Source organism: Pseudonaja textilis, chromosome 16 (assembly GCF_049901715.1).
Source record: "Pseudonaja textilis isolate UNSWEBS1 chromosome 16, rPseTex1.2, whole genome shotgun sequence".
In the NCBI taxonomy this organism is placed as follows: Eukaryota; Metazoa; Chordata; class Lepidosauria; order Squamata; family Elapidae; genus Pseudonaja; species Pseudonaja textilis.
Window position 1 is genome coordinate 5826586 of NC_142005.1, and position 21753 is coordinate 5848338.

Below are 21753 nucleotides of genomic sequence, written 5' to 3' on the forward strand. Positions count from 1 at the left end.
TTATTTGCATATGGAAGGACAATAAATATCTTCACTGCAATTGAGACACGACTATTTCCATTGTGTGTTGATGAAGCATAATGGTGAATCTCCTGATGAGGAGGTGGCAAACTAGGTCATGCCCTCCATACATTCAGGTCCAACATAAGCATGCTTATTTACACCGATTGTCTTTCGAGCAGTAAACCCTGACTCTTTCCTATGTATGACACTGTGGTGTGAAAGGTCAAACGTTCCGCCACATCAGAATTCTCTTTTGGACTTCCTTTACAAAAATCTGGAACCTGGAACTGTAAACCTGAAAATTTAGAACCATTTATTCTCTTCCAGGTACTGACACAGCAATAAATCATGGGTTTGTGTTTCCTTTTTGCCAAAAATGTAAAGAATATCAACCATATTGGTTCACTTCACACAGCATTTGAAACCCAAATAAAGAACTTTATGTTTTAACATTCTATTGGAACCTGATCCGTTTCTAAAATAAAGCGGCTCTCTTCTGGAGAATCCAAACTTCTTCACATTGCCAGGTTTTAAATCCACTGCCAATCTAAATTTAATGACATATTAGTCTTGTCCATGGTTTCTGTTAGCATCTGGACGCAAAGTATTATTACAAATTGTGGTAGGTATTTAAGAATTGCGATCCTTCTGTTTTTGTTATGGCTGTTTCTTTTCTGGTTTTTTTTTTCCTTAATGAATGCTACAAAGTGCTTCTCTGCATTTGATTATAACCAGGCTGAGGAGAACATTGGCAAAAAAAACCCCACTGAAATAGAATTAATGCTGTCATGTTCAAAGCTGCGCATTTTGCGCTGTCCGTGGTGCTGGACATAGAGATCTTGAACTGGAAGCTATCAGCTGAGCAGAGATTTCGATCCCGGCTCCAGGTTTTTGCTGTCTCTTCCTCTCTGTGTGATAGAGATGAAGAATACCCAATGAATTATATATAGAATTTTCCTCCTAGACCCACTCCCTTTCTTCCCTGTTAAAGCAAAGGATGGGGGAATGTGGAAAGAGATCCATTCAATGAATTGAAGAAATAAAATTCCGGCTCCAGGTTTTCTCTCTGGCTCCCCAACAATGCTACCCAGAAATAGAAGGATGCTGAAATTGCTCAGCAGTGATGCAGAAGGTATGTGCTTTTTCAGTTCTGGTCCTGATGCTGAGCTTGCGGTGAGGTCTCTGTGGCGCAATGGACGAGCGCGCTGGACTTCTAATCCAGAGGTTCCGGGTTCGAGTCCCGGCAGAGATGGTCTCCAGGACAGGTGTCTTAATTTTTCGCTCGTCTCGGAGCATGAGAAGCTGATTGCTTCTATTTAATTCTGGAGGATTTGGAAGAGGAAAAATGAACGGCAAAGACTCAAATCCCCTGGGTCAGGCAGTCTGCGTTCTCTCAGACATTTATGCCAGATTTACATGACACAAATGCTTTTTCCTTTGTGTTTCTTTCTGATTTTGCTTTGGTGGAGGCCTTTATCATTTTAAGGTGATTGTTATTATTGCTTCCTATATTTAAAACCTAGCAATGCACTGGAGTTTTATTTATGTTGTTTTTACTGCCTGTTTTTATCTCACTCGGCACTGAAAGAGCGATTTCTTAAATGTTTTAAAAGGTGTCCTTTTTTAATAATCTTTTCTGCTTCTGATATACTGTAGCTCTAGTTTACCTTTCCCTGTTCAACTGAAATCATTTCATCAAAATATATCTCTGCTTAAATTAGAATGTAGGATTTACTCGTCCTCATTTTCTTTGTTGGGTTTCCACCTCCTGGCTCTGGTTGAAGACATTCCAGTAAAATATTCTGAAGAGCTTATTTGGTTCAGAAGTCGGTGACCTTTCCAGACCCTGAATGCCTCACTGCCTCCCTAAAACACTGACAATCTGCCAAGATTTCCAAATCTCATGAAATTTCAGCCATCTCTCCTTCTCCTGTCAGAAAATAAAAAAGGTTATGAAATCATTTTGCCTTTTTTCTCTGAATTGTTTAACGCAGAGGGAGTTGCGAAGGCATGTTTTAGATGTGGAGCAGTGCTTCCAAGTATTTAAGTCCTCTCCCTAGACATTTTTATTTTTTCGTTTTAAAAGAAACACACACAAAAACACACATATTCTCAGCCTGGTGTTTCCAAGTTCGTGAGAGAATTATGCCATTATTTCATGACAAGGAATCCAAACAAGCCCTGGTAAATTCCCTCTCCGGTTTCATTAAGTCCAAAATCCAGTGGAGGGTATGTGGAATCTACGTGCCTGCCGGTTTTTAAGGAAAAAGCACCTACAATCTGCAATCACAATGCAATGTTGAAAAACATTGTTGACAAAGCTTCCATAAGGCTGTTTTCTGGCACCACAGTAAAGCTGAAGAAGAAGGAGTAATGAGCCCTTCAAGAAAAGGTGTTATTCTAGCATTGATCTCCCGCGTCTAATGAATTATTCCTGGAACTCCCAAACATCCAACTGTTTTGTACAACCTGAGTTGCCCTAAATAAAGTTATGGTCTCCACTGATTTGGATTTTCTTGTCTGATGCTCAGCTCCATTGTTACTTCTTTTTCCCCAGCTTAAGAAGAAAGAGAAGAAGAAGAAGAAGAAGAAGAAGAAGAAGAAGAAGAAGAAGAAGAAGAAGAAGAAGAAGAAGAAGAAGAAGAAGAAGAAGAAGAAGAAGAAGAAGAAGAGAAGAAGAAGAGAGGAGGAGGAGGAGGAGGAGGAGGAGGAGGGGAGGAGGAGGAGGAGGAGGAGGAGGAGGAGGAGGAGGAGGAGAGAGAGAGGAAGGAGGAGGAGGAGGAGGAGGAGAGGAGGAAGAAGAAGAAGAAGAAGAAAGAAGAAGAAGAAGAAGAAGAAGAAGAAGAAGAAGAAGAAGAAGAAGAAGAAGAAGAAGAAGAAGAAGAAGAAGAAGAAGAAGAAGAATGATGGAAGCTAAAAGCTGGAGAATAAAATGTTATATGGCTACTGCCTCCAACGTCTTCATGTAGAAGCTAGAGAGCAGCTGTTAAAGACTGTCAAGAAGAGAAACCTAAAACTTCCATGTCTCCAGAAATATATTTAGTTGGCCACTCTGGAAAGCAATATGTTGGCCAAAATGGCCTTTCTAGCTTTGTCTTGGATTTGCTGGAGGAAAGCAAAGGATTAATAAAGTATCAACATTTGCCTGGATGCATAGCTGCTTCTCCTGCCTGTGGGAAAGGATATATATAACAGAAGGGACCTTGGAGGTCTTCTATTCCAACCCCATTTCAGACAAATGGTTGCCCAATCTCTTCTTAGAAACCTCCAGTAAAACAAAGCCATTTGCAAAGCCATTTCAAGGGGTTGAAAAAGCTATGGAGCCTTGCACCTTACCATCAGTCTATGTCGGGGGCCTCCAATCTTGGCAACTTTAAGATTGGTGGACTTCAACTCCTAGAATTCCTCAGCTAGTCATGCTGGCTGGGCAATTCTGGGAGTTGAAGTCCACCAGTCTTAAAGCTGCCAAGTTTGGAGAGTCCTGGTCTATGTTATGTATCACATGGCGTATTTTCAGAGAAAGACAAATAGGAAAGTAGGCCAAAACTTGATTGGTTATTGTACCCAATGACTATTATTAAGCGTTGTACCTGATGATTCTTGACTCTTGACAAATGTATCTTTTCTTTTATGTATACTGAGAGCATTTGCGCCAAGACATTTCTTGTGTGTCCAATTACACTTGACCAATAAAGAATTCTAATTCTAATTCTAAAAGAAGGAGAAATACCATCTAAGGCTTGCTTCACCGTTCACTTCCTACCAGTGAATTCAATGCCACATGTGGCCATATATCTCTTTCTTCCACAAACTTTTTCTAACTCCTCCCCCTGAAAAGTTTTGTATTTATTTCTTCTCCATGTTAATTGGGTTGAGTTAATTACTCCGTGGGGGAATGGAAGGGAGTCGTGCTGGGCCTTACCCTTTTAAAACAGGGAGTTGAACGTGAAGTTCATTTCGCTTGTTTCCTTACAAACAAACCCCTTAACACTTAAGTCCCCAATGTGGGTGATGAGATTTTGGCTTCCTCTTGAGGAAGAAAGAGGACAGAGAAAACAAACTCATTAAGAGAAGATATCCCATAAGTGTTTGTTAATGAAGAACACAACAAAAGCTCTACTGGGAAGAAAGACGCAGTTCCTACTGATTGTAGTTTGATGATCTGATTTCCATGGTTTTGAAAGAAGTTATCAACAATTGCATTCACACAATATCTTTAATTCTAGTTCTTGAATTCATCCATTTTGTACAACTATTTATCGCTAGCCAAATGGACCAAATTCGCATAATATATTAAGCTACAACCCAAACCAAGGTTTTCTCCAGTGTCTAGATCAAACTTTAAAATGCCAGAATGAAGGCGCCTTCTTGGTTTTATCATTGGCCAAAATTCAGTCATTATTGGCACGCATTTCTGGTACCAGCCGATAGGCCGAGCTCTGTATCTCTCCACATTCACACAGTGTGTTGTGGTCTCTTAAGAGCCTCCATTGGAGCATATCGGTTTTACACTTCCAACAAACTAACATTAAGATGAGCCGTCTAGCGCAGGTTATGCAAATGCATTTCCTAAATGTTAACTGCTTTGATTAAGCTTGTTTTATAAAACACAGTAATCTCTCATTCATATCAGGGGTGGGATTCAAATTTTGTAACAACCGGTTTTGTGGGTGTGGCTAGGTGGGTGTGGCTAGGTGGGTGTGGCCATGTGACTGGGTGGGCGTGGCTTCTTCTTCTTTTTCTTTCTTTTCTTTTTTTTGCAGCAACCCCCCCCACCCCATTTTTGGGGGTCTTCTGGACCTCAGGGAAGCCTCCTGGGGGTCGTTTTTGCTCCCAGGAAGCATAACTGCCCTCCCCACTCCATTTCTTGCCTTCCCAGGCCTCAGGGAAGCCACCTGGGTGAAGCAATAAGTGAGTGAGGGGAATCCCTGCACAGCTGATCCTAGGAACAGCTGATCGTTGGGAGGAGGGGAAAGAAATACCTTAAGGAGTGGACTGGCGGGAAGAATGCAATCGGCGATGTCAGGACTGACTGGGTGGGGAGTGAAGGGGTGGGCGGGCAGGGGTGGAGCCAGCCAAGGACACGATTTGCCCGTTCTCTGAACTGCGCAGAATCATAACAACCGGTTCTATAGAACCGGTTCAAACCGGTAGAATTCCACCCCCCGATTTATATCTTTGGAATTATTGCAACAGAATCTTTCCTGGAAAAATCAGCTCAAACATTTTGATGCATGAAAACGGTTCTTTCCTTTCCTTCAATGGCCAATTGGATAGATAGCTTTATTATTTATGTGGGGTTTTTTTTTTAAATCAGGGTAACCTGGTCTACCCAAATATGGGGTGGAACATACTGCTTCCACTTTCACCTTTCAGCCCGATCCTTTACTATTTAATGGTTTGGTTTCATCCCTTTTCACACACACAAATCCAAAATGGCATTCATGATAGTTGAGAGAAATCACAGTGGAGATGAGACAATGTCCTAAAGTCATCAAGCTAGCGGCCTTGGGAGGAGCGTAACAAATTTCACACCATACCTGACTCCATTCTCAAGCATTTTGCCACAATATGGCAGGGCCACGAATGGTGCAACTGGCACTGGTTTCATTGTTTTGAATGGTGGTTTTCAAACCTTTGGAATTCTTCAACAATTATTCACTGGGTCGGTAGCAACTAGAGATGGATGGACCTCTCGGCTTTACTTCATTTCGTTTCTCATCTTTTTTCTTGCTGCATTATCTCTGTTCTACACCCATTTGCAATTCTTTACCGACAACTGCCAAAAAATATCCATGCTTATTTTCATATCAGCCCCCAAATTTAGTGCAGGTTTCCATTCATTTTCTCATAAGATAAGCATTTGTCTGCCTTCAGAGGAGGAGGAAAGAGGAAGGAGGAAAGAGGGGGGAGGAGGAGGAGGAGGAGGAGGAGGAGGAGGAGGAGGAGGGGGGAAGGGGAAAGAGAAGGAGAAGGGGAAGGAGAAGGAGAAGGAGAAAAAGAAAAAGAGTTCATAAGGTGCATTACAAAAGTTGGTACAAACTTCAATGTGTCTGTGTTCCAGATAAATACAAAAACTTCAGTTTTGGCACAGCCATATAACAATGAGAACAATTCCTCCATCAACTTCAGAAAAAAACTTGGATGTAGTGCAGATCTTTCAACTTTAGCTCCTTATATACAAGTCCAGACCTGGGACATGACATATAAACACATATACATATGTCTCTATATTTGAATTAAGACCAGAAGGATGGATATATCTATTACTTGTTGATTTCTTCAAGCTGGATGGAAGAACCACTGAGGACTTTGTGTCGTGCTGGGGAAAAAAACTGTTTTCTCCTAAAAACCCAAAGGACCCAGTCATGGGGGGTTGGAACCCTAAGCCCCCTTCTCTCCCTGAAGACATAAATGGAGATCTTAGGATAATTTCCAGATTTGATTTAGTGTAAGAGAAGATAGATGGATAGATAGATCTCAAACCTTTCTCAGAACTCTTCATCGCTTTCATAAAAGAGGAGTATGAAGTTTGGGTAGTGGTAAGTGCTCACCCATTTATTTCTTTTTGCTAATTAACCATTTCCTTTGAAGATTTTTAAACAAAGAACCAACATGCCAGATACCCATCCTTTCAAGTACGACTGCTTGTTTTCACTTTTCCTCCTTGCAATTTTATATGGAATCAGATTTTCTGGAAAGGGTACCCTACAACATACTGGAAAATTGGCTTCACCTGTCTGAACACCTTTTCAGTTCTGCTTCTGACATGTCTGTTTTGTTTTCTCAAAGCTGAAATTGAAAGAAAAACAAAAAGGCAGCCGAAGTCCTTCAAACTCAGGATCAAAAAGAAAAACTTGCTCTCTCCTCTACTCATCTATGGAAAGATGTGATTCGGCTGCTGAAGATAGACCATTCTGCAGTTAAAGTGCATAATTTTTGGTATTTTAAAGCAAGTGGAGTACAGAAATTACAACTTGCAAATCAGCAAGGGTTCATGGAATGCCAGCCCTCCAAATATCATCTAGAAGGGGGGAAAAAAAACTGAATTAAGAATGGTTATTAGTGTGCAAACGTTGTGAGCTCTTCCGATTCTGTTCCTGACATTCTTTCGCACAAAATGCTTCCATTCTGAATAAAGATCTTTTATGCCAAAGCTCGAGAGAAAAATAACACAAAGCAAAACTAGATTGTACAAGTGTAAATTCTGCCTATCTTGACTTTTAACACCAATAAATACCAAGAACACTTGTTGTTTTTAAAGCATCTTGGAAATAATAGTGCAGCGGGGTTCGTGTAGTTCCACTACTGTTTTTTTTCTCCCAAACACGTTGGGAAAATCCCTTGATTTTTCTTTTTGCTGTACAAAGGTGTAATTAGTAGGATACTTTGAAGACAGTTAGGTGAGTTGGGTTTAGCAATCTTACTCTCTTGTGCATATTAATTCTTTTTTTTTTTTTAATGATAAGCTAACTTTGCTGAGTTTGGAGGGATGCTCTTCAACAACCTCAGTGTTGGTCCTAAGGTTCTTCTCTGATTGTGCCAATGATCAAAAACTAGCTTTGTTTGGAAAACCAGCAGATCCTCTTGCATTTCTGCTCCTCTCAAAAACAACTTGTCTAGTCCTGCTTTTGTGGCTTAATTGTCCCTGTAATCCTGCAGATCTATTGCTATCCAGAGGGAACCATAGGAAACATGGAAGGCTACAACCACACCGAAGTCGTTGAATTCATCATTGTGGGATTTCCTCACCTTCGGCACCTCCAGACTTTCCTTTTTGCTTTGCTCCTCCTCATCTACTTCTCCACCATCTTTGGCAATCTGGTGGTTTTCGTGGTCATCCGCACCGACGGCCGCCTCCATACACCCATGTACTTTTTCATCAGTATCCTTTCCTTCTTGGAGATCTGGTACACGGCGACCACCATTCCCAAGATGCTGTCTAACCTGGTGAGTGAAAGGAAAAGCATATCCTTCATGGGGTGCCTCCTTCAAACTTACTTCTTCCACTCTCTTGGAGCCACTGAATGCTACTTGCTTACTGCCATGGCCTACGACAGGTATCTCGCCATTTGTAAGCCGCTGAGATACCCTTCAGTGATGACAACCAAGATGTGCGCACAGATGGCAGCCAGCTGCTGGGTCTGTGGCTTCATGTGTCCCATCACAGAAGTCATCCTGGTCTCCAAGTTACCTTTTTGCGGCCCAAACCAGATCAAACACATCTTCTGTGACTTCCCACCACTGCTCAGCTTGGCCTGTACCGACACCTCAATCAACGTGCTGGTTGACTTTGCGGTCAATGCTTTCATCATTCTAGTGACTTTCTCGTTCATCATGGTCTCCTATGCTAATATCATCCAAACAGTCTTGAAGATCCAGACCGCCAAGAGCCGTGAGAAAGCTTTCTCAACCTGTGCATCACATCTGACGGTTGTCTTCCTCTTCTTTGGAAGCATCATTTTCATGTACGTGAGACTGAAGACGAGCTATTCCTTAGAGTACGACAGAGCCTTTGCGGTGATCTACGCTGTCCTAACTCCATTAGTCAATCCCATAATTTATAGCCTTCGAAACGAAGAAATCCTAAGGGCAATAAAGAGGAGAATTCACCCAAGGAGCCTTCTCAGACCTTGAATCTCTTGGAACAGGCTTTGGATTGAGCGATCGACAATGAAATATGCGGTGAAATTTAAACTTAAGGCTGGTGATGAGGTGGACAGCATGAAGGTCAAATTGACAGCTCAGATTTATAGCACAAAAGGCCAATTATTTGAATTACCAAGTCTATCGTCTCCACCAGCATGACCAGGATTTGAAGAACAACAGGTGGGGAAGAGATGTATGTGTGTATACAGTATTTATATTGCATACACATATACATGCTTGCATATATCTTGTGGTGCATTGTTCCAAGGGTGCTTTATCAAGAGGCAACTGGACTTGGTTTGTTTTTCCTTGAAGGCATTTCCCTTCTTATCGATTAACTGAAGATGTTTTGGGATGAGAAGCAAAACACCCTCAAGGAAGGTGAATAACTATGACCTGGATGACAGACATTGGGGTGTATTGTGATGTTCTTCTGTTGTTGCAACCTGATAAAATAGATAACCAGAGTTGAAATGGACGTTGTAGGTCATCTAGTCCAAACCCCCCTCCAAATGGGAGACCCTACACCATTTCTGACAAATGGCAGTCCAATCTCTTCTTGAAAGTTTCAAGTGATGACACTCCCACAACTTCCGAGGGCAACTTCTGTTCCATGGGTTGATTGTTCTCCCTGTCAGAAAGTTTCTCCTTATTTCCAGGTTGAATCTCTTTCCTTGTTCAATTTCCATCCATTATTCCTTGTCTGGCCTTCAGGAGCTTTGGAAAATAGCTTGACCCCCTTCTCTCTGTGGCAGCGTCTCAAATATTGGAACACTAACCTGTCTCCCCTGGTCCTTCTCTTCACTAGACCAGCCATACCCAGTTCCTGTAACCGCTCGTCATATGTTTTAGTCTCCAGTCCCCTAATAATACTGGTTGCTCTTCTCTGTACTTTTTCTAGAGTCTCAACATCTTTTTATAATGTGGTGACCAAAACTGGATGCAGTACTCTAGTTGTGGTCAACCATGCTGGACTGGTGCTATATTCTTTTTCATAAGATCTAATTGGTCATCAATGATAATCTCATCCATCAGAGATTAAGCTCACATAAATACCATCAAGTTATGATGATTTGCAGCACTCAATAAATCCATTTTAACCAACAGAAGACACACACAGAGACAGAGCATTCACCACTTACTAAATTCTTCAAAATAGTCACTTGTCAGAGGAAAACACAGGACAACCAATGTAAAAACGGAGTGATCTTTCCTCCATATACCAAGCTATGTTGTTGCTATTAAAACTAATTTAGAATTCATATTCTCCATAGTATCCATGAGCCTTCCTGTCTAAAAATGCAACTAATGAGAATTTGTTTTCTGTAACTTATCCTTTATTGGGCACATTTAAAACAGTCCAATTTCCATGTCTAAATTTCCCTGGACACATGCTATCTAAGGTTTTCAACCCAGAGATTTATTAAAACATAAATCTATTCCAGATTATTAAAAGTTAATGTAATAAAAGAGATGATTCAAAATAAAGGCTAATGAAGGATATTCATTTGATTTTACCAGATCTAACTAAACTGCACAAGAAAGAACTGAAATAGCTTCTGCAAACATTCCCATCAATGTTTTAGAAAAAGTATAGAATTATTATTTGCTCAATAATTCAACACTCCACGTGTGACAGATTACCTGAGATAACAGTGTAAAATAATCCCACTTCAAACACTTGCATGAATGTATGCTTTCTGCAGATAAATGAATTTAAATAAAGCTTATCCTCCAGATTTTGAGATCTCTGTAATCTGTTTTCAATTATTCTTTTTTTTTTATATCAATTATCCATTTCTGGAATGTCTCCCATCTCAGGAATTCACACTGAGTAAATAACTTTGGCAGCTGATATTTTATGCTTGTTTTCTTCTTCTTATGGTGCTTTCTAGTTATTCCTAGCTAGATTTATCAATACAACAAAGAAATTTAAGATGGTATTGAGTGTCATTTACAATCGGATAGCCTTCCTCTATTTTACACAAGCTGTTGATAATCAAGTGGAGATGTCAGGATAGGAGATGGATTCATGAACAGTTTGATCAACTGGAATCAAATCTCAGTACTGGATTGGATCCAACCCATTTGACAAATTGATCCAAGACATCAAACTTAGCCCTAAACACCTGAGTTGATTATTTATACCACATTACCAAAAGCTGACTGGTTACACTTCAAGAAATGATAGTTAAGTGATCTGTAATCCTTGGGTTATTTATTCTTCATGCATTATTTATATATTCCTTGATCTATATCTATATCTATATCTATCTATCTATCTATCTATCTATCTATCTATCTATCTATCTATCTATCTATCTATCTATCTATCTATCTATCTATCTATCTATCTATCTTCCTAACACACCTAACACACTTCCTAACAACTTCCTAACACACCTAAACAGCACACAGCCCAAAATCAAGTTCACCATGGAAACAGAAGCAAACAAACAACTACCATTCCTAGATGTACTAATCTACAAAAAAACAGATGGCACACTAGGACACACCATATACCAGAAGAAAACACACACTAACTGCTACCTCAACACCCAATCCCACCACCACCCAGCACAGATAAACTCCATGGCTAAAACACTAATCGCCAGAACCAAACGCCTGGCAGACAAGACACACATAAAGACTGAACTATGCACCCTGACTAAAGTACTGACAGCCAACGGCTTCCACAAAAGCAAAATCACCGGCTTGATCCACAAAAACACACTGAGACATAATGGAGACCTAGAAGATGAACAGACCTATGGAACAGCTGTCCTGCCCTACATAAGAGGTACTACAGACAAAATCAGTAAGATACTACACAGACATCACATCAAGACTGCCTTCAAAACAGACAGAAAAATAGCAGCCATCCTTAGAAACCCCAAAGATAAAATTGACCTAGAAAACCAAGGCTGTGTAATCAAAACAAAATACTTTCCCCTGGGAACCAAGGATGTTCTCACACCTGCCAGAGGAAGGAGGAGTGATGTCACCAGACCTGCGGACCAGTGGTAGGATTCAAAAATTGTTACTACTGGTTCTGTGGGTGTGGTTTGGTGGGCATGGCAGGGGAAGGTTACTGCAAAATCCCCATTCCCTCCCCACCCCGCTAGCCTGCTTTCCAGCAAAGAAAACCCAGCCGATCTGCGGGGACTCAATGGGAGGTAGAGAAGAGATGGGGTTGGCGGGGCCAGTCAGAGGTGGCATTGGCCGGTTCTCCGAACTACTCAATATTTCCGCTACCGGTTCTCCAGAACTGGTCAGAACCTGCTGAATACCTCCTGTCCTTTGGACGCTGTCATGATTGGGTTGAGTGGAAAACCTTTACTTTTAATTAGGTGAAAACCAAGGGGCCTCCCAGAGTTGGTTTTCACTAGATATGTGCCAATTTGATATTTCCAAAAAAGCTATTCTTTGAGGAATCTACCTGCCTCTGAGTTTTTGCTTGCAATGGATCTATTACTTGGAACCCTAATGCTCACATCAAGACCACATCTTTATGTCATAGACTAGCACAAGAAAAACAAAATACGAGCAATTAATATTTATTTATCTATTTGTTTGTTCATTTAAAATATTTATAAAGATGCCCATCTTCTATGCCCAATCAAAATAATGTTATAGTAATTTTAGAAGCTGAAAAGCTAACAAATGTTATTTATAGATAGATGTATGGATGGATGGGTGGATAGATGGATGGATGGATGGATGGATGGATAGATGGATAGATGGATAGATGGATAGATGGATAGATGGATGATAGAGGGACAAACATAACAAAAACCTTAATAAAATCTACAAAAAAGGATAAAACATTTAATTTAATGCAAAAACCCCATAAAAATTGCTATACAACTATCTATTCAACCACAATTCAAACACTTTCAACAAGTTAAATACTCATTAAGGCTGGTTTGAGGCACAAGCCTTCCTCTGATGGATTTTAACTGCATGATGGTGTTGCATGTGGTAGAATTGTATGTTGTAGCAGGATTAGTGTCTGCAAGGAGCAGAGAGACATAAAATTGTCCTGAGCACCTGTGCTATAACTCTGGCTTTCTTCACTTGAATCGTGGGGTGGACTAGATGACCTCCTCACATCTAAGGCTGCTGTCCACCTTTTTAAACCGTGGCGCTTCAAGCTCTAGCAGCGATGTTCACAAAGCTTGGTTTGTGGTCAGTTGGAGTGGTTTGTTGTTGTTGTGGTTTACTTGTATGAACTCTTCTTGTTTAATTTTAGGATTCACGCACAGGTAGTCCTCGACTTACTATCACAATTGGGAGCAGAATTTCCCTCGGTAAGCAAGATGGTGGTTAAGTGAATCATGCCCTATGTGATGACCTTCCCCCCCCCCCGCTGCCCTTAATTGTTAGGCAAATCACCACCTTTATTAAGTGAATTACATAGTCATTAAACAGATCCAGCGTTCCCCACAATCCCTTTGCTGGTTGGAAGCTGGGGCAAGTGGAAATCACGTAACTCCAGGAAGCTGCAACCGTCATAAACCCATGCCAATTGCCTGATTTTTTTTATATCATGGGGCTGCTGCAACCGTCGTAAATGCAAGGACCTTCTGTCATAACTCACTGTTTTCAACGCCATTGTGACTGAGCGAATGGGTTGTAAGTTGAGGACAAACCTGTATTATGAGAATTCAGAAAACAGTGAACTGGTTATCGTTGGATTCTCCTGTGACTCCCTGCTCTTCCTTATTTGGATATTAACAAAACTCTCTCTAACATGTTGGATGTTGAAATAAAATAAAAAAATGTGAATACAATTGCCTGGGATTTAATTGAGATTTGTTTAGCTTTTTCTGAGTTATCTTCTCTTAGAGATCTGCTTCTTTTATCCACCCATTGATGAGCTGCAGAGGGAATATTAAACCACACTCGCTTCCACTTTGATGCTGTGTCAATATTAATGACACCGGTAAAGAGTCAGATAATATACTTTTATATTAAAGGATATAATATTCCTTTCCTTTAACACAAAGGAAGTCCTTCTGCTGTTTTATTGTCAGCTACATGGATCCGTATTTGTGTAGTCCAATGTAATCGTTCACATTATGTGTTCCTGTAGCTGTCCCTCAATAGCGTGCAGAATATTTTAAAAATGCAATATTTAGCCCATAAAGGGCTGTTTATTCTCTAAAGAGACCTCTGTGGCATTGATGGAAATTTAAAACATGCACACCAGATGTTTCCGCAGAATAAAAACCCAATGTGGAGCAGAAATAAGATAATAATATCTAAATCCAAACACCTTAGTTTTCTTCGGTGACCCCCCAAGTGGGAAAAGGAGTCTCCCCTCAATTTTTTTTCCAACCCACGCCATTGTAGTTATATATATTTAGAAAATCGAGGCACACATTTTTTATCTTGGCCACTGTAAGCCAAGTACATCGTGATAAGAATAATACTTTTGTTTTATAATGATATTGTTATGGTTGGTTGCACAGCCAGCCAGATGTTTAGAGTGGATTTGGCATTTTTATCCAATTATAGTTATTTCTAAAGAAGGCTTACCAAATGCTGGTTATTTATGATCAAGTCAAGCTTTCTTCTGAAGTCTTAATACTCCTTGATGATATATAGCGTTCTAAGGAAAGTTGCTCTTTTGTAAATTACATTTTGGGAGGTCAATTAATTCTAATTTTCTGAGGTTGTTCTACGGCTGTAACGCCTAACCTGGCAATAATTTGGGAAGTTTGTTTCACAGTCTTTGAATTTTAATTGTTAGATGCTGAAATGATGATGGTGGTGATGGTGATGATAATTATGATGGTGATGATCTCTAACTATTCATTTAGGTGAGGTGGGAGGTATAGAAATCATCGTTAAATAAAATGAAACGTAATCAAACAAATTATTACAGCCAATATTATCATCATTAATTAATCCATATGCTGGACTTGAAAACCGGGTTTCCCCCAGGCAATTTCTAGCAGATTAAAGTCAGGATGAATTCTAAAATAAATGCAAATGAATAATAAATCATAAAGGACTATATAGCACTAAGTTAATAAAGGGAACAATGAAACAAAAGCTTTCTGAAGAAACTAATAAGAACTAATGCATTAATTATAATGGTTAAATTATAATGTAATTGATCAATTGAAACAATTATACAAAATGGGCCCCTTCCCAAGGTTTGCACTGCGTGGTCAATGACAGAAAAGGAACATTTAAAAATGGGCTTTTATATATGTGTGTGTGTGTGTGTGTGTGTATCTTTGGTTATTTGGGTTTTCTCCGTGAAATTGGAGTATCTAGGCAACGTTTCATGAAGTCTCATTCATCATCTTCAGGCTTGTGTCTTCGTGCTCTGAGTGAGAAACACAGAGCTGAAGACACAAGCCTGAAGATGATGAATGAGACTTCATTGAAATGTTGCCTAGACACTTCCAATCTTATACGGGAGAAAACCCGAATAACCAAAGATCCACATACTAATACCCGCGAGAACCTCAGAAAATAAATAAATACATATATATATGTGTGTGTGTGTGTGTGTGTGTGTGTATGTCTAGGTGTGTTGGGTCTTTTCCTGTGTAAGATTAAGAATAATCTTAATTACAGAAAAGACCCAAACACACCTAGGTATATATAGGCATATATATATCCATTTTGGCTTCTCTCAGGTTCTTGTTTTGCCAAACCACTAAGGACCAGCGTATTGCCTGGAGAATTCTGGGAGCTGAAGTCCACCCGTCTTAAATCAGCCAAAACTTTAAAAAAAAACACCACTCTATCCTGTAGCCAAACTCATAAACCTAGTAGTCTCATTTGTAGCATGCCAACTTCTGACTTAGTTTAAATTAGCCGTGCACATTCACAGAGAGATAAACAAATCCACATCGAATTTGGCACCAAGAGGATTAATTGTTTTCTTGGAACCAATTCATCAATTGTTACCTCTTAAATGTGTAACAAGCCCCTAAAGACCAGGCAATCCAGTGAGGGAAAAATTATATATAAATATTTATGTTTATTTTATATATAAACGTCACATCTGGGCAGGTTCTGGGGTCAGATGAATGGAGAATTGCATTTAGTCTGAAATGGTCTAGGGTTTCCTGCTTGAGCAGTGGGGTTGGACTAGAAGATCTCACAGGTCCCTTCCCACTCTGTTATACGTCACAATTCTTCACTTATGTGAAGCTCCAAGAGATGAAAAAGAGAATAAGACATTTGAGTGTGAATGTTTGATTTGATATTATACGGCGTGTTTTTTTCCCGCTAAGAGAAAATATTCTGCATGCATTGGAACCCATGAGTAAAGGCCATGGATATCCCCTTCCGTTTTCTCCCCAAATTCCTGGTGAAATTCAGATTTCAAATCCAGTTTTATCTGGAGTTCCATTTCATTGGCATGGCTGTTTAGTTCAGACTTCCAAATCCATTCAGGGGAAAATATTAAAATAAACAAACTGTGAATGCACCCAAGTCCTTCCAACTGAACTGGACGTCAGCTATGCAGGGGGGCTATTTGAAATCAAGTTGCTGGGTTGATCCAGAGATCTAGTGTCAATCCATTTTACTTGGTCTCCTAAATCAGTTTGAAATGGAGCCTCTGAGAAGAACCCGAGCCCCACCAGTAAAATATGGCTTGGAGCTATGAGATATATATTTTGTGCAGCGAAGAAAAATATCTAAAATTGCTTTTGTTTCTGGATCAAACTAAGGAGATCATAAAGATATAAAAACCTGCAAAAGGCCAGGAAGTTCATAAGTCTTCCTCTTTTTTGGCCTCCAGCACTCAATAATTCACAGTTACCTGCCCAGAACATGGATGCTTCTTTCTTAATTAACGGAGCTAATGTGAATCTAAAATAAGAGCACTTTAACTTATGGCCATGAAGAAATAGTTTCGAATCCATGGATGCAACACATCGACGCCGTTTCTAAACCTGCAGCAGAAAATTATCAAATGCATGGGAATAACCTTAAACACTATTCGTAATTAATCTGATTTTTTTTTAATGAACTTCTTATTGAATCAAGTTTTAGTTTCACGACATTCCATCCCTTCCTTGCCATATTTTCCAAATATTAGAAAAATAAAGTTGGAAAATGGCCATTTTTAGACCCAATCTTCTGCTCAGGGTGGGATCGGGGTTTTTCCCAACGAAATTTTTGGCTGCTGAATCTTGATCTGAATCAAAGGGAAGGTAAACTTTTTTCTGGATTATCTAAATCTTTATTTACCGCCCAGATGAGGTCACAACAATATGTGGGAAGCAAAGTTAATTGAAACTATTATTTTCTCTGACTTGATGTTTGTACAGGTAGTCCTCAACTTATGATCACAATTGAGCCCAAAATTTTTGCCACTAAGCGAGATAGTTGTTAAGTGAGTTTTGCCCCGTTTTATGACCTTTCCTGCCACAGTGGTTAAGGGAATCACTACAGTTGTTAAGTCAGGAACATGGTGGTTAAGTGAATCTGAGCTTTGCCTCATTTTACGACTTTTCTTGCCAACGATCCTTAAGTGAATCATTGCGGTTGTTAAATTAGTCACCTGGTTGTTAAGTGAATCTGGCCTCTCCATTGACTTGGCTTGCCAGAAGGTTGCAAAAGGGGATCACGTAACCCTGGACACTGTGACCGTCATAAACATGAGCCGGTTGCCAAGCATTCGATGTCAGGATTCCAGCAGTTACACCCATTTAAATCCTGAGTCTCGAGCCAAACTTCCAAAACTTAAAAAGATTTATTGGGAGTTAACATGTCTGCCACTGCCTGGCTATAGCCGACTCTGAGACACAGAATTCATTGTCACCCTTGACCCTGGTTTTCCTCCACCCCCTGGGTGTATCATAATTCATATTCTCCAATGGGACACATCCATAGCCAAGAATCATCAATCATGCTTTCTAGTTAGATATTTGCCCAGCAGAAATTTCAGTCGCCTAGTTACTATCTTTGAAAACATGTATGGAATGCACTTTCAGTTTGTAAGCCGTCGCACTGCTCCCCACTTCCTTTCTATTGGCAATTCTAAAAAGACCATAGAAATATTTTATGAGTTGACATTCGAATTATGATCATGAGACCACTGGGGATGCTGCAACAGTCACGAGTGTGAAAAATGGTCATAAGTCACTTTTTCAGTGCTGTTGTAACTTTGAATGGTCATTAAATGAATGGTCCACTATCTGTAATCAAGAGAGAACTTCACGAGAGATACATCTTGGAAAATGAATGGTGGTGAGTCGAGGATTACCTGCATTGCAGTTGATGCGACCTTAAAAATTGCATGCACCTTTTTTTTGAAGCCACATTGCTCCGTTAGCACCTGTTCATTTTCCATCCAGTTCAAATCAATCATTTGAATGACCATGATTTGGACTAATTTGTCAAAAAATCAGTGGGATGCCTTGATCTGAATTTTTCTCTCTCTGTTGAGGCTGCAGCCTAGGATTCAAAACTGCTTCTTCCATTTCTGACTCCATTTGGAAATTCAGAGGTGAACAAAAAAGATTTTTCCCATGAAAGTTTGGCTCAGCCTTATGGAACAAACTAAGTTAGCCCTCTCTTTTTTTTTTTTCACCCCCTGGAAAACCACCCTGGTGCCCCACAATCCCATCTCTCTCCTTCCCACACAGAGACCCATTTCGCCATCACAATGAACCCGCAAAGTTTGTGATTAGTCCAGAGTTAAATAGCTAAGCGTCACTTTGAATCCAGGTCTCCCTATAGTAACATAAGCATTTGAGTCCTATTTGCCTTGCAATGAGCTAGCTAACCCAGAAACATTTAGCTTCGCACTGCGATACAATTGCTAATTTTAGTCAGATAAAAGTCAAACCTCTCCAGATTTACTCAGAAGTAAGGGCTGTGGGATATAAGGGGACATAAGCTCTTGAATGTCTCGTTGACTTCAAAGCGACTGGAGGCTTTTTAATCTACTCCACAATATATTTTTTTTCTTCCCCTACACTTTTTAAAATGCCATTATACCACTTAGGTTTGTTTTTATGGGGCCATTTTTACTGTTTTCTCCTATGTTACTTTGATGGCTTCACTGAAGGGCTGCCTTTACAAGAAACAAACAGAAACAGAAATAAAAACAAAGCACCCTATCATTTCACCGAATGATGGCATGACCTTCTCTGATTAATATATCCTGTGGCCTTCTATGTTTTTATATGCTTTTAGCCCAGGTTGTCTAAATGCTGAATGTTTTCTTTGGGGCACCATGTATCTTGGGAATACATATTTTATAGTGGCTTTATCCAGTACAAACTTTCATTGTTGTCACATAGCTGTATGAAAACAATGACTCATTTTTAATATATATATTCTTTGCTTTAGCAACTTCACTTTTTTCAACTGTCTCTCCTGCAGAAGGATGCAAACATTGCCAGCTAGGATTTTAGTAGTGTTGGTAATAACTGGTATAATTAGTTTTATTACGACAATTACTTAACGGTAAAATGGTGTATGCAATCATGGTGGCAATGCTGCCATCCTTTCATTAAACAAGTCCACTTATTCTCTGTTATTTTTGGTGTGACTTATCGGATCAAAAATGTCTGAAGAAAGAGAGGTTGGAATGAAAGTATGGGGAGGAACTATTCTCTTTAGGATATCCTTTTCTTTCAATATCTGACACCCTCCACCAAGTGAGATGTACAATGAAAAAGAGAGAGACTTTAACAAGTGCGGAAATAATTGTGCATCCTGCATTTCTTTCCTACCAGTTCTCATTCAGCTTGAGGAAAGAGAATTTGCTCTGAAATATCTTTCAACGGAGTAGAAGTGTGCAGGGAAGCTGCCTTGAGTGAAGTTCTGATTGGTTGATTGACTGATTGATTGATTGAGCCACTTTTTCGTCTTCAAGGGCAGCCCCATGTAGAACGCATTGCAGAAATCCAAATGGGAATTAACCAAAACCATGAACAAAGTCTATGTTTATGAAGATTCTCAGTCATCCAGGTCACGGTTGCCCCAAAAGTGCTTTTTCAGAAGGCAACTGAACTTACTTTGCTCTTCCTTGAAGACACTTCGCTTCTCATCCAAGAAGCTTCTCTGGTTCTTAAGAAGCACTAAAGAACAGAAGAAGATTCTTGGATGAGAAGTCAAACATCTTCGAGCAAAAACAAAGAAAATCCAGTTGCCTTTTGAGAAAGCACCCTTGGGGCATGACCAAGTTTTCTGTGTGTGGTGAGGGGGGCCAAGAAGCAGATATCTCTTTCCAAACTCCTAGACTACCCATTCAATGCAGAGAAAAGGAAAGTCCTACACTTAGGCAAGAAAAACCAAAAGGACACATAGATTGGGGTGAAACCAGGCTCAATAGCAGTAACTGGGAGAGGGATCTTGGAGTCTTAGTGGACAACCAGCTAAATAGGAGCCAGCCGTGTGCAGCAGCAGCCAAAAAAGCTAATGCAATTCTAAGCTGCATTAACAGAGGGATACAGTCAAGATCAAGGGTGGTACTAATACTACACTATAAAGCCTTAGTAAGGCCACACCTAGAGTACTGCATTCAGTTTTGGTCACTATACTATAAAAAAGATGTTGAGACTCTAGAAAGAGTGCAGAGAAGAGCAACTAGGATGATTAAAAGCCTGGAGGATAAAACCTACGATGAACGGTTGCAGGAACTGGGCTTGGCTAGTCTAGAAAAGAGAAGGACCAGGGGAGACAGTATAGCAGTCTTCCAATATTTGAGGGGCTGCCACAGAGAGGAGGAAGGGGTCAATCTATTTTCTAAAGGTATAATGGATGGAAACTGAACAAGGAGAGATTTAACCTGGAAATAAGGGGAAACTTTCTGACAGTGAGAACAATCAACTGATGGAACAGAAGTTGCCTTTGGAAGTTGTGGGAGCGCCATCACTTGAGACCTTCAAGAAGAAGTTGGACTCCCATCTGTCAGATATGGTGTAGGGTCTCCCGCTTGGGTGCGGGGTTGGACTAGATGACCTATAAAGTCCCTTCCAACTCTGATTATCTGTTAATTCCAATCAATCCCACGTTTTCAGGAGAGAATTCAATTGAGGGATCTTACTCAGACTGAGTAGAGTGGGCAAAACTGCTGAATGATGGAAGGGATGCCATCAAAAAACACCACTAGAAGCAGCAGCATCTACTACCCATCTCCAATGGCCGAGTGAGAAGAAAAGAGAAATTTGAGAGATGTTCTCAACCATCCTGAGAACAAAATAGAGAGACAGAAGTCTCTTTCTGCAGGAATAGGAAACTTCTGAAAAGGGGCGAGACGGAGCATTTAGCAGAGCATTTATTCGAGCTGACATCTTGCATTGAGTTGTTGAAGGGCACCTGGAATTAGCTGGAGTGTTGTAAGCACTTCCGAAGCCACAGGCTGTACCACCCATCCTTAACATCTCACTTGCTAGATTCATCATGACAAATCGAAGCTAGGCCTTGACAGCTAAGAGCTTGACATTTCCCCCGAAGAAGTCAGAGACGGGTGATGAGTAAAACAAGAGTCTCCAGCTAACTTCCTGTTTGCAGTCATTCTCTCTGTCTCTTCCATCCCCTTCTTGAGTTGTCAGGGATTTGAGGTCGATTTCCTTCAAGAGAGAATTCCAAGCAGCAGAAAGTTCAACTTTTCAATGCTTTAAATCCTCTGCAGATTTTTTTTTTCCAGTAGTACCAATATGGTTTAGCTCTGTTTCTCTGTTGAAGACCTATAATCCTGTTCATCTGTATCTGTTTGTAGTTATCCTGGAGGCCTTCAACCAGATGAAGGTGTTCAAATTCATCATCATTTGGCCTCCCAAATCTCTAGCACTTCCAGAAAACTCTTTTTGCTCTGTTTTTCTTCATCTAGTTCTTCACCATCGTTGCCAATCTGTTGACCACCACTAGATGGACTCGCAACTGGCTGGCAAACCATACTCAACGAGTAGTCCTTAATGGGCCTAAGTCTACATGGAGGGAAGTAAGCAGTGGGGTGCCACACAGTTCCGTCTTACACCCAGGACTCTTCAATATCTTCATTAACGACTTAGATGAGGGAATAGAAGGGGAACTTACCAAATTTGCAGATGATACTAAGCTGGCAGGAATAGCCAACACCCAAGAAGATAGGCTCAAGATACAGATGAATCT

At 40.2% G+C, this 21753-nt stretch overlaps 1 protein-coding gene and 1 non-coding gene across 2 annotated transcripts; both read left to right on the top strand.

The window, feature by feature from the left end:
• The first annotated feature begins 1181 nt into the window (after window positions 1-1181).
• TRNAR-UCU (transfer RNA arginine (anticodon UCU)) lies at window positions 1182-1255 on the top strand. The gene has a single exon. It is a non-coding gene; the product is annotated as a tRNA-Arg (tRNA).
• Window positions 1256-7698: 6443 nt separating this feature from the next.
• Window positions 7699-8640, top strand: LOC113446600 (olfactory receptor 6N2-like). Its single transcript, XM_026716335.2, has one exon. It carries the CDS (start codon window positions 7699-7701, stop codon window positions 8638-8640), a length of 942 nt encoding a protein of 313 aa, XP_026572120.2.
• The last annotated feature ends 13113 nt before the right edge of the window (window positions 8641-21753 follow it).

Excerpts from the sequence above, each read along its gene's own strand:
- LOC113446600 (XM_026716335.2), top strand. The coding sequence starts at position 7,699 with ATGGAAGGCTACAACCACACCGAAGTCGTTGAATTCATCATTGTGGGA.